General features: G+C 34.3%; 1 protein-coding gene across 1 annotated transcript; it reads right to left on the reverse strand.

Moving 5' to 3' along the window:
* Positions 1-3,242: 3,242 nt before the first annotated feature.
* LOC114195027 (receptor-like protein 40) lies at positions 3,243-6,644 on the reverse strand. Its single transcript, XM_085665534.1, has 2 exons — positions 3,509-6,644; positions 3,243-3,411 (listed from the first exon to the last, which is right to left on the reverse strand). Exon 1 carries the CDS (start codon positions 6,586-6,588, stop codon positions 3,553-3,555), a length of 3,036 nt encoding a protein of 1,011 aa, XP_085521660.1. The 5' UTR covers positions 6,589-6,644; the 3' UTR covers positions 3,243-3,411; positions 3,509-3,552.
* Between the last annotated feature and the right edge of the window lie 5,864 nt (positions 6,645-12,508).

Consider the following 12,508-nt stretch of genomic DNA (forward strand, 5'->3'; position numbering starts at 1 on the left):
TATATATATATATATATATATATATATATATATATATATATATATATATATATATATATATATATATATGATGAGGGGGGGAATTCATATGTGATGACGGGTGAGAGTGGCATGATCTTATATGAATATTACATGAGTGGTTAGATTTGTATGCGATCACAAATCGGGTATGAACAACGATGAACCTTGGTGGTTGGTAATTTTATGGCATGACATTGACATGAGGGGAGATGTTTCCTCAAGGTTGGTAATACGAGCTGGTACTGATTGACATGTGATATACAGGAGTTGTCTATGGATGTTGGTATAAATCTTCCCTGCAAAGTGTATGTGATTATTTTCCTTGCTGATTTATGAGTGTTAGTCTATGTCAGCGTGTAATTCCTTGGGGTCTCTAGGTGAGACCTCCGGGGCTACGCTTCAGTGGTCGGGACGTAATTCCATGGCCCCTGTTAGTGGGTGTCTATGGTGGTGCCCCATCTGTATAACTAGGTAAGGATTCAAGTTAAGGTTGCATCCTGACACTCTAAGGAGCCAGTTAGTCTCACTTAGAGCGGACTGACTCTTGTGGGGAGAGTAGTAGGAGGCCAGAAATTCATTAAGGGCTAACCTTGTAGTGAGGGAAATTTGATTCATTGTAACACTTGTAACACATAACTCGGGGATGAGCAACTCGGAGATAAGCAGAGGTATCCACCATAAGTGCGGGCATCTGCTGAATCCGACTAAGTTATACGTATCCGGATGAGTCGAGTCGTAGTGTATTGAATGAAGAGTCATAACATGCGTGGTTGTTATATAGATATGGGATGATGAAAATATATTTGACTGTATGATGAATATGTTGTTGGCTCTAGCTTACTCGTTTTGTTGCATGGTTGTATTGTATGTGGCTGTTCTTCTTGCGATGATCATCAATTTGATTGATGGGAGTAGATGGGCGGAGTTCTCGTGGTCAACAAGGGAATGACGAGTCCGCTGTTTAGCCATCTGGGCTGGAGTTATTTTATCCATGATTTCTTTAGGGCTACGGCCCCTGTATCGTTTTATGCTTTCCTACTCTACACTCTTTGTTAGAATTGTATTTGGTTTATGTTGGCATCGTGGTGTGCCCAGGTTGTAGGGGTTGTGTTAAGGACCCCAAGACTACGTTTTTATCGCGTGACATTTTCTTTAATTTCGTTTAATAATTAAATGGGACGTTACAAATGTAATATAAAGGTTAAAATAAGAAAATTTTATTTCATAAGAAAATAATGAAAACCCACGTATAAACGAAAGAATATATTAAAAAAATAATAATACAACATTATCTTCTAGAGAAAATATTAAAAGAAAAAATTAATAAATAATTTTCGAATGAAAATAATATATATATATATATATATATATATATATATATATATATATATATATATATATATATATATATATATATATATATATATAAATTAGAAATTAATATTTAAACACGAAATTAATCTCTCTTAGAAATTTTAAACCAAATTAGTCATTCAATTCTGTAAATATACAGATTCAAATCTTTTAATTAAATTTTTAACTCTTTAAACAAATATTTTAAGTAAACTTAAAAGACTACAAGTTAGTAAAAGAAGTTGTTTAACAAATCTAACTAATTAAGTGATATAACTTTTTTAACTAGTTAAAGAAAATGTTAAAAACTAGCTGAAATAATATATTAACCATAGCATAGCATATGTAAATGAAAAGTCTTTTTGTTCTTTTTTTCTTCTTCTTTGTTAAGGCTTGTGCACATAATACAAGCTTAATATAAAAATAACTAAAGTTATGATTAACATGTTGGTTTAGAAGAAATAAATCGATGGCTTAACGGAGTATTTAGTTTGGACATTTTTTCAATAAAATAAATTTTGTATAAATAATTTTTTTCATTAACAATGACCTTTCACTGAAGATTTTTTTATATAAAAAAATATTAGGCTTTATTTGTGATTTACTTTCCTAATTTGTTGGTTTAATTTCATTCTTGTTCCTTTATTATTTTTTTAGTTTAATGGAATCTTCCAACTTTTTAAGATGTTCAATTTGATCTTCCAATTACTTAAAAAAGTTCATTTTTTTCTAATTTCAATTTTGTCCTTATATTTAAAATTTCTATTCAATTTAATCATCCTATTTTTTAAAACGATCCAATTTTGTCTCATCAAATTTGAAATCAAATTTGAGCTCAAATTAGTAAGTAAGTTTATTTACAATTTATATATACATGTTAAACTAATTTTTATAATTTATACATAAATCACTCCATCTAAATACTTAAATTATTTTATTTTTTACACTCCACCTAAATACTTAAATTTTTTACATTTAGGTGGAGTGACTTGATTTATAAATTCTAAAAAATATAAAAATTTAACATGTATATATAAGTTATAATTAAGCTTAATTACTAATTTGATCTCAAATTGGAGAGGCCAAAATTTAATCATTTTAAGAAATATATGACTAAATTGAATCAAAACTTTAAATACAGGGACTAAATTGAAAATATTGAAAATTTTTTAAAAATTGAACTTTTTTCAACTATTACAGGACCAAATTAAACTTTTTAAAAAAATTATAGGATTAAATTGGAAAAAAATAATAAAGAGATCAAAATGAACCAATCAACCAATTAGAGTACTAAATCACCGGTCAAACCAAAATATTATCAAGGAAAAGTTGGATTAAGTAATTAAATAGTAAATTATTTGTAACAAATTTAATGGTTTTATAACTGTTTTTTGAAATTGTAAACTTTCAAAAGTTGTTATAATGCACTTTTGAAATCGAGAATAATGGTTATAGTTAGTAATTAATTTAAAAGTATTATAAATTTTAATCAATTACACTTTTGTAAATTTGTGTACCCATGTGGATTACATATTGAAGTCTCAATAGTGATGTAATTGAATAGATATTTGATTTTGAATGAATTGAATGTATATTTGATTTTTAATGATTATCATTTGATTTATTAGAAGAAAAATTAATGTTGTTTTTGTAAATTTGAAATCCAAAGCTTTTATCTTTTGTTTGTTTTTTAATGTTAGTGATAATTACATCGTAATGCATATTAATATTATATTAATATTAATCTTCTCTGTTAATCTCACATATTACATTTATCTTATTATAAATGAAATTTAAACAAAATCAATGAAACTTTTTACTGTATAAGTATAAGTCTTTTAATGTTTCGTTTATTGTATTCTAACAAAATATTTATGGTTTTCAATATACAGACATATAATAATATTAATAAAACACGCACAACTAACCGAAGGAGTACAAGGAACACCTCTTTCAAAAGAGGCCAAAAAAGGAATGGGATAGAAGAATGACCTCGGTGAAATGGTGTGTGTTCGCTGTGGAACTAGAACTTGACACCTGTGGTTCCACAAATACCAGATTAAGGATCATAAATAACGCAAGTTTATCTACAGTAACACCACACTTCCGAAATTTAACGCAAAATTTCTCTTACCTGTTATAGCTTGGGTGGAGACACTGGACTGATTTTCAGATTCTTCAACGATCCTCATTGTGTTGTCTTGTATTTGCATTAGTTCGGTGACTCTTCTTTCTCATTCTTTGATTAAGAATGGCTTCAATAAAACAGATTGACCATTCTGGTTTTCGAATGAAGAATATGAGATATCCCAATACCATTCCAAATACCCCTCCACAACCATATCCAATAGCTACGGGTTTCCAACCAAACCCAAATTGTTCTTCTTGCTGAGATTGAGAGGTTGCTAAATCTATCCAATAGCATGGTTTTGACAATGGTAACCCACATAGCCCTGAATTCCCCTGATAGGAATCACTTTGGAATGTGTTGAATTGTTTACCTGTTGGAATCTTTCCTTCCAGCTGGTTTTGTGAAAGGTTTAAGAAAGAGAGGAAGGGAAGATTGGCCAATGCAGTTCGAATCTCACCCGTCAGCATGTTTGAGGAGAGGTCTAACCATTCTAAATTTTCCAAACCGTTGAGGCTTTGTGGAATTAAACCAGTGAGTCTGTTATTAGAAAGGTTAAGGCCTATTAATGACTTCAAATCTCCAATGATTGTTGGAATCTCTCCCTCAAAATTGTTATTCGCTAAATCAACAACTGTGAAAGTAGTTAAGATCCTCTCTAACTGAATGGTGTTACCTTTCACTGTGACCTCCACAGAATCACTGTAGGTATATTCAGTAGCATGTATATACTGCAAAACATTATGGACATCGATCATCATTCCCTTGAAGTTTTTGAAGAAAACTACTGGTAAGTTGCCTTGAAAATTATTGTTGGAGATGTCAAAAACCGTCAGCTTGGAAAAGGTATCGTTCTTGGATTGGAAACAATTGATGGTACCATTGAACCTATTAGCACGTAAAACAAGGACTTGCAGCTCTTGAAGTGACTCTAACCAACTTGGAAATGTATCTTGTATGTTATTGTCTCCAAGGTCCAGAACTCTTAGTTGTTTGCATTTGACGACGGGGCGAGGTAATGGTCCCTCCAATTGATTGCCATTAAAATTCATAGTCTCCAATGTTTCTATCTCAAGATAGCTTCTGGGTATGATCCCACGCAGGTTGTTCCTTTGCATATCCAAAACTAAAAGTTTACTCAAGTTTCCAACGCATTGTGGAATTTTGCCTGTCAAGTTGTTGTGAGACAAGATAAGTATCACAAGGGAGCTTGCGTTGCAAAGAGATGAAGGGATGCCTCCAGTCAATTTATTGTTTGAGATAGAAAAGAATTCAGCGGTATAATGGGGAATGGGAATATCTCCTTCCAACATATTGAAGCTTAGATCAATGTAATACATATTGTTCCATGAAAGTGAGAGATTCCCAACCGATGTTAGAAGGTTATGAGAAAGATCCAAAGAACCCAAAGTATCCGCCATATGATTAAATCCTTCTGGAATCCTTCCATGAATTTGGTTCTTGGAAAGATCTAAATTAAGATCTTTCGGGAAACTTTTAACACTGCCCTCATTAATGCCAAGAGATTGAATATTGTTGTCAGAAAGATCCACAATGTGCAGCTCTTGAAGATTTGAAAAATTGTTAAGATCTACGAGGCCACTCAAGTTATTTCCGGATAGTCTCAATTCATACAGATTTTGGTGAAGAAACATTGACGTGGGGATATCACCTTGTAGCTTGTTATGAGAAAGGTCACAAATATACAATGAAAAGGCAGAGAATTCGCCAATTGGGCCAGTAAGCTGGTTCCCACCAAGGCGTAAGTTAAGTAACGATGACAAAGAAAAACACCAATGGGGAATTGTTCCGTTCAACGAATTATCAGACAATTCCAGATAAGCTAACATAGAAAGTCCACTGGTTTTATCAGGTATTTCTCCAACTAATTTATTCGCTGAAAGGCTTAAAGAATTAAGCTGAGTGAGCTCAAACAGCGATGATGGCAATCGGCCCACTAGGTTGTTTCCAGTAACATCTAAATCTTCTAATTTGCTTAGCTTGCCAAACAAATTGGGGATCTCACCATCAAAATTATTATACGAAAGATCTAAGTAAATAAGATGCTGAAGGTCGAAAAGAGATGATGGAATCTCACCACTCAAGTTATTGAAACCAAGGTTGAGATAATTTAATTGTGAGAGGTTGCCAATGCATCGAGGAATGGATCCTGTGAAATTATTTTCTGAAAAATCAATGTAAGTGAGGTGATGAAGATTTGAAAGTGATAATGGAATCTCGCAACTGAATTTGGTATGACGAATGGCCAAATATCTAAGAGGAGAGCTCGAATTGAACTCTGGAAGTTCAACTTGGAGGTCAGGATTATCAGAGAGGTGTTGAAGATTGGGTAAACAGAGTATCTTATTTTCCAACTTCCCTTGCAAGGCGGTACCTTGAAGTCCAAGAGAGACCAAAGAGGATGAAAAATTAAACAACAAAGACAGAGAACTGGGTTTAATCAAAGACATATTTAGTCTATCAAGAGCTAGCTCCCTTAAATGAGTTGCATTTACAGTGAGCTTTTCCAGGGTTGCTAATTCAATTGTCATTTCATCGTTGGTAGAGAGATCAAGCGAGACTAATTTGGAGAGGTGAGAGAATTTGGAAGGAACAACTCCGGTAAACCAAGCGAGAGATAAGTTTAGATGAGTAAGAGCTAGAAGATTACAAAACCCCGAAGGCATTGGAGAATCGTAAAAGTCATTCAAAACTAGGCTGAGTGTTTGAAGGTGAATGAGTTTGAAGAGAGTGTTGTTGGGATGAAACTCAGCTTGAATGCAACTGCAGCTAAGGTCTAACCCAATGACGTGTCCTGAATTCGTGTCACAACTTACCCCATCCCACATGCAGCAATCCGTGTCATTCCTCCACGATTTTGTCTTAGGATCACAACTCACTCCAGTTCTAGACTCGCACCAACCATAGCTAGCTGGGCCAACAATGGTGACGAGGCTTTTGAAGCTAAGCAAGGCGGAGGCATCATGATGATTGCATAATGGCTTTCGCACCAACGAAGACGTGCCTGAAGAAAAATGAAAAACCAAGCAACTTAGTAGCAGAAAAAGAACCTTTGTACTCAACATATTCGGAATTTCGAATATTTCTTTTGATACTTTAGGAGTTGTAAAACGAAAATTATATAATGATTATGGAATGAATGTATGCAATGCATTAAGGTTTTTTTGTAGCCAAATAATACCCAACAATTAGCCGCAAGGAATGGGAGTCCATGTATGGATTATAAGTTATTGACACCGATGCTTATGAAAACGCAACTTCTGATAGAAACTATATGAAGGATAAAACAAACTGGAGTGAGAAAAAGAAAGAAAGACCAAAATAACATGCATTACTTGTAAACCCCGGCAAAAGCTTGATCCAATCAGACGAGGGCTGTTATATAAAATTCCAAGACTAGGTTACCTCAAGACTTTTTTATAGTCCTCTTTTATAAATTATTATATTATTATTATCTTAATAACAATTAATTGTTTGTGTGATTTTTTATTACATCTATTATATTTTTTATAGTCCTCTTTTATAATATTATTTTTCTGTTATTTTAATTTTATTAGATTTTTCTTCTTTTACCAATTTTTATTGCACAAATGATATTTATGTTATTAATTATGTAACATTTTTTAAAATTAAGATTGTATTATTAATTACACCTATCAATTTGGTCCAACCTAATCAAGTTGAGTTGGAATCTACAAAAAATAATGTAAATTGTGACGGTTATTTTTTGTATAATATGGTGGTTTTAACTACCGCAATTTGTGGCGGCTTCGAAAACGGTCATAATTCGTGTCGTCACAAAGCAAAATGTAGCGGTTTCAATTGAACCGTCGCGCAAACTGCCATATTTGGCAATGCATAGAGTGGTAGTTTTGAGATGTAAAATACGGCGAGGTGAGTTGAATGCATCTCAGAAATTGACACACCTCAGATCGAGTTGAGTAGATCCACTCGAGCCTAATCAAATTAGGTCAAGTCGAGTTGGACCTATGTCAAGGCCAATCTAGTTGGATCCAAATCAAACCAAGTAGAATCAATCCCGCCTCAATTGAGTCAGACACACCTCAAGCCAAGTTGAGTAAGGCCCACCTCGAGTTGTGGCTAGTCAAGTTTGCATAAGACTAAGTTGAGTCAAATTGAGTAAGACTTACATTTTGTCGAGTCCTGACACGCACACATAAGGTTATATAAAGTCAAGCCCACCTTGAATGACTTAAGTTAGGTCCACCTCAAACAAAGTTAAGTTAAATCCACATAAGTTGAGTTAGGTCAGACCCACATCGGACCAAGTTAGTTCGAACCCACTTTAGGTTGAGTGTAGTCGAGCCCACCTTAGGCAGAGTTAGTTTAGGTCCACATCAAACGTAGTCGAGTCAGCCCCACCTCTAGCCGAGATGAGTAGGGCCCACCTCAAACTTAGTTATATCATGCCCACCTCAACTAGAGTTAATTTTGCCCACATCGAGCTAAGTCAAGTCAGACCCACCTCGTACTAAGTTGATTTGGGCCCAACTTTGGTTAGTTCATGTTGAACGCCATTGGAAGAGTTGTGTCGCACCCACCTCTAGTAGAGTTATGCCGAGTCCACCTCTAGGAGAGCTGTGTCAGACCCACCTTTGGTAGAGTCATGCCAAGCCCACCTCTGGCCAAGTAAGGTGGGCCCACCTCAAGTCAATTTAAGTCGAGTTCACCTTAAGTCGAGTTGAGTTAGGAACACCTTATTCTAAGTCAAGTCAGGTTCACCTTTGGCTTAAATGCAAAATTAAGTTGAGTCAACCAAGGTTGATGGTTGATACAAGTTGCTTAGAGCCAAAGGTCCAAACTTGTGGTTGAATTGAGTTGACCCGATTGAGACATGTCTACTCAGGCCAAAGGTCTAGCCGAGTCAGTATAGGTCGATGGTAGAGTCGAGTTGACAAACTCAAGTTCGAGCTGAGTTTACCTAAGTCAAAGGTTGAGACGAGTTGGTCTAGGGTAAAAAGTCGAGATGAGTCATACTAACCAAAGATCTTGTTGAGTCGACTCAGATTGATAGCCATTGTGAGTCAACTCGATTCAAGTCATATTGGGCGTAGGATTGAGCCGAGTTGATTTAAGCCAAAGGTCAAGCTTAGTTGGCCTGCTATCGAATGGTCCAACAGATTGAGCTCGGGCCAAACGGTCGAGTTGAGTCAACCTAGACTGAAGATTGATATGTGTTGTCTGAATCAAAGGTTGAGATAAGTGTGAAATATATTTAAAAACGAATTAAAGTCTTGTAATGAAACCAAATTAACTTTGGTCTTGATCGTAACTCACTTTAAAAGGAGACTTTTAGAACAAGGTTTCTTTAACCCACTCATTTGGTAGACCAATAAAAAGGAACTTATTTTAAGTATTTAATATATTACTAATTTAATATTATATTTATATATAAAGGTACACTTCAAAGTTGTAGCTTAGTGGATGTCATGTATGCTAATAATTGAATATTATATTCAATATTGTTTGGAATTTAATTATGGGTTCAAATTATCATATTAAATATGATAAGAAATTTGAGTATCTTAAAAAAAACTCACAAATTTAATATTTTGAGTTGAGAGTAGTGTTATGTATCACGTAGACAATTTGTTAAAAGTGATGTTATGAATTTCATAACATACTTTTTCAACACGCTGTCTTTATTTAATTAATTATTTTTATTGAAAATAGCTTAGATTTGTTAATTAATTTTTTCAACATAGAGGAGAGATTTATTAAAATAGGAGATGGAACTTCATTAGATATTCAACAAGTTATAGTCAATAAGAATGTGTTCAAACGAGCTGATAGTATGATTCTAATACTTATATAATAAAACTAAAATATTAAAGGAAAATGATTAAATGACTCCCGCATTTTGACTACTACATTACTACCTGACATGGAAAATGAATTTTAATTTTTTTTCACTTACAAAAGATGGAGTGGCACGTGAGGGAAATATGAACTTTAGTGAAATAATAATTGCAAGTGGTGAGAGAAAAGAAAATCACCAAAAGCGGTTTTTGCTCTAAAACTACTCGTAGACCACAACGACGGGTGTCAGAATCCTTTGAAACTCTCTACCCTCTTCGTGCGAAATCCACTGTGACGGTCATCTTTCTTGGAAAATCTCCACCCTCTCGACAAAAGCCACCGTCTTTGTTCCGTTCTGTGAGAGAAGAGAAAGACAAAAGGGAAAACGAGTGGGAGAAGACAAAAATGGAAGACGCAGAACATTCCCAAGCGTCGAAAGGAAGGGTTTCTCGCACAAGGTAGGGAGAAGCTGTGAAGACGAAAGTGTGAGGAAGAAGACGACATTTTTTGGAAATCCCCTTTCGAAGTTTTGTCATTATTGTTGAACCCTAAGTGTGATTCATTGTGAATGGTATACATGTTTAGTACCGTAACAACAAACCCCAATTGATATTGTTGTGCAAAAAATAATTGGCAGGTCACCATGTAATACATTAGAGGTCACTAGTTAATGCATCCACTATTACATGTATATGAGATGGTAGTTATGGACCAATTATTCCACAACAATTTTTCTTAAGAGTAAATATACCTTCCATACATGTTATTGACGTCTTCTAATACATTATAAATATTTTAGTTACGGACTTCCTTAAAATAGAGCAATGGTGAACTAGTTCTGCATTAAGTTCAAGGTAGGTCACCAGTTAATAAGTCAGTGTTCACCAATTATTTCATCCAAAGTCAATATATATGCGAGTTAAATTTCGTGGACCTATTATCTCACACTAATATTTATTAAGTTCAATATACCTTCCATACATGTTTTGAAGGTCATGTGAATCACTATGAATGGTATACATGTTTAGTACCATAACAGTAGACCCTAGTTGATCTTGTTGTGCAAAAAGTAATTGGCAGGTCACCATATAATACATTAGAAGTCACTAGTTAATGCATTCAATGTTGTCATGTGTGTGAGGTGGGAGTTGTGGACCAATTATTACACAAAAATTTTTGTTAGGAGTAAATATACTTTCCATTCATGTTATTAAGGTCTTCCAATACACTATAAATGTTTTAGATGTTGTTTTCCTTACAACAGAGCATTGGTGAAACTGTTGTGCAAAAAATTCAAGGTACGTCACCAGTTAATAAGTTAATGGTCATCAATTATTCCATCCAGAGTCAATATATATATGAGTTGAATTTTGTGGACCAATTATCTCACACCAATATTTATTAGGTTCAATATACCTTCCATACATGCTTTGAAGGTCATGTGATTCACTATGAATGGTATACATGTTTAGTACTGTAACAGCAAACCCCAGTTGATATTTTTGTGCAAAAACTAATTGGCAGGTCACCATGTAATACATGTAGGGACCCTAGTTAATGCATTCATTGTTATCATGTGTGTGAGGTGGGAGTTGTGGACCAATTATTCTACAACAATTTTTCTTAGAGTAAATATACCTTCCTCACATGTTATTGACGTCTTCTAATACACTAGAAATGTTTTAGTTGTGGTTTTCCTTACAACATAGCAGTGGTGAAACTGTTGTGCAAAAAGTTCAAAGTAGGTCACCAATTAATAAGTCAGTGGTCACCAATTATTCCTTCCAGTGTTATCATATATAATATGGATTTTATCAATGAGTGTGGCTTAGGTGGATAAAAAAATGCATAATAACAACAATGTCATACATATACTATATTGCTCTAACCATATACTGTCAAATAGTTCAAAGTACAAAAAGACATTATTTAACCTTTAAGTAAAATTTGAATACCATACAAAAAAAAACACATTAAATAGTTATGAAGGGTGGATTTTGCAGGGAAGCGGCAAAGAGTTTCGAAGGATTCCAGCACTGGTCGTTGCGGTTTGCGAGTGGTTTTAGAGCAAAACCGCTTTTAGTGGTTTTCTTTTCTCTCGCCGCTTGCAATTATTATTTCACAAATGTTCTTATTCCCATCACGTGCCTCTCCGTCCTTTGCAAGTGAAAATAAATTAAAATTCATTTTCCACGTTAGTAATGCAGTAGTCAAAATGCAGTAGTCATTTAATCATTTTCCAATATTAAAACTTTACTGTAATAATTGTATTGATTTAATTAAATTATACCAATTCAAAGCATGAAAGGGTGTATTTTGTGAAGGTTTTTGCAACAAACCAGACTTGACATCAAGATTGATCTCCCTCTCTCCCACCCCACAATATGGTCCTACAATGTCGAAATCGATCCCAATCAAACCTGGTTTGTGAATTACGGCAAATTGTATGACTTATTATAAGCTCTTCATATCATGCTTGATTGGTGTACATCATCGTTAGGGACCGAAAAGACTATCGATGAGAAACAAAGACTGGAAAGAAAATCATGGAAAGAAGCAATAGCGTGAATGAAAACCTAGCATTATGAATGACGACGGGACTTTCATTTCATTTAGTCATTAAATAGTATTACCAGGAATCAAATATGCTTGAATTAAGTAGGAACACTGTGCTTTGTGTCGAAGAATGAATTGGATTTTTTAAAACCTAGTCTAAATTTAATAAAATAGATCGGATCTATAATTCATATCCACATATCAATTAAATTTATATTTTTTCGAATTTAGTTTAAATTGGATTCAATCCACTTTGTCAATTAGATTAAATCTAATAATATCAATTCAATATACCTAACTATTAGGTCTATTAGACATGTGTCGAGCCGATTCTGCTGGACCTAGACCTAGGCTGACTTATTCAGTTCACTCGGTTCGACCTTTAATTGGGACCGAACCAACTCAACCTTTTGTCATGATTGACTCGACATGATTTTCAATCTAAGTCAATTTGACACGACCTTCGACTATGGTTGACTCTACTCGACCTTCGACCTAGGCCGACTCTGCTCGACCATTCAGTCCAGATCGACTTGTCTTGACCTTCAGTCCAAGCCAACTTGTTTGGACCTTCTGCCTAGGATGACTCGTTTTGACATTCGCCCTATA

Source organism: Vigna unguiculata, chromosome 8, assembly GCF_037176805.1.
Source record: "Vigna unguiculata cultivar grain cowpea cultivar isolate G323 ecotype 2 chromosome 8, ASM3717680v1, whole genome shotgun sequence".
In the NCBI taxonomy this organism is placed as follows: Eukaryota; Viridiplantae; Streptophyta; class Magnoliopsida; order Fabales; family Fabaceae; genus Vigna; species Vigna unguiculata.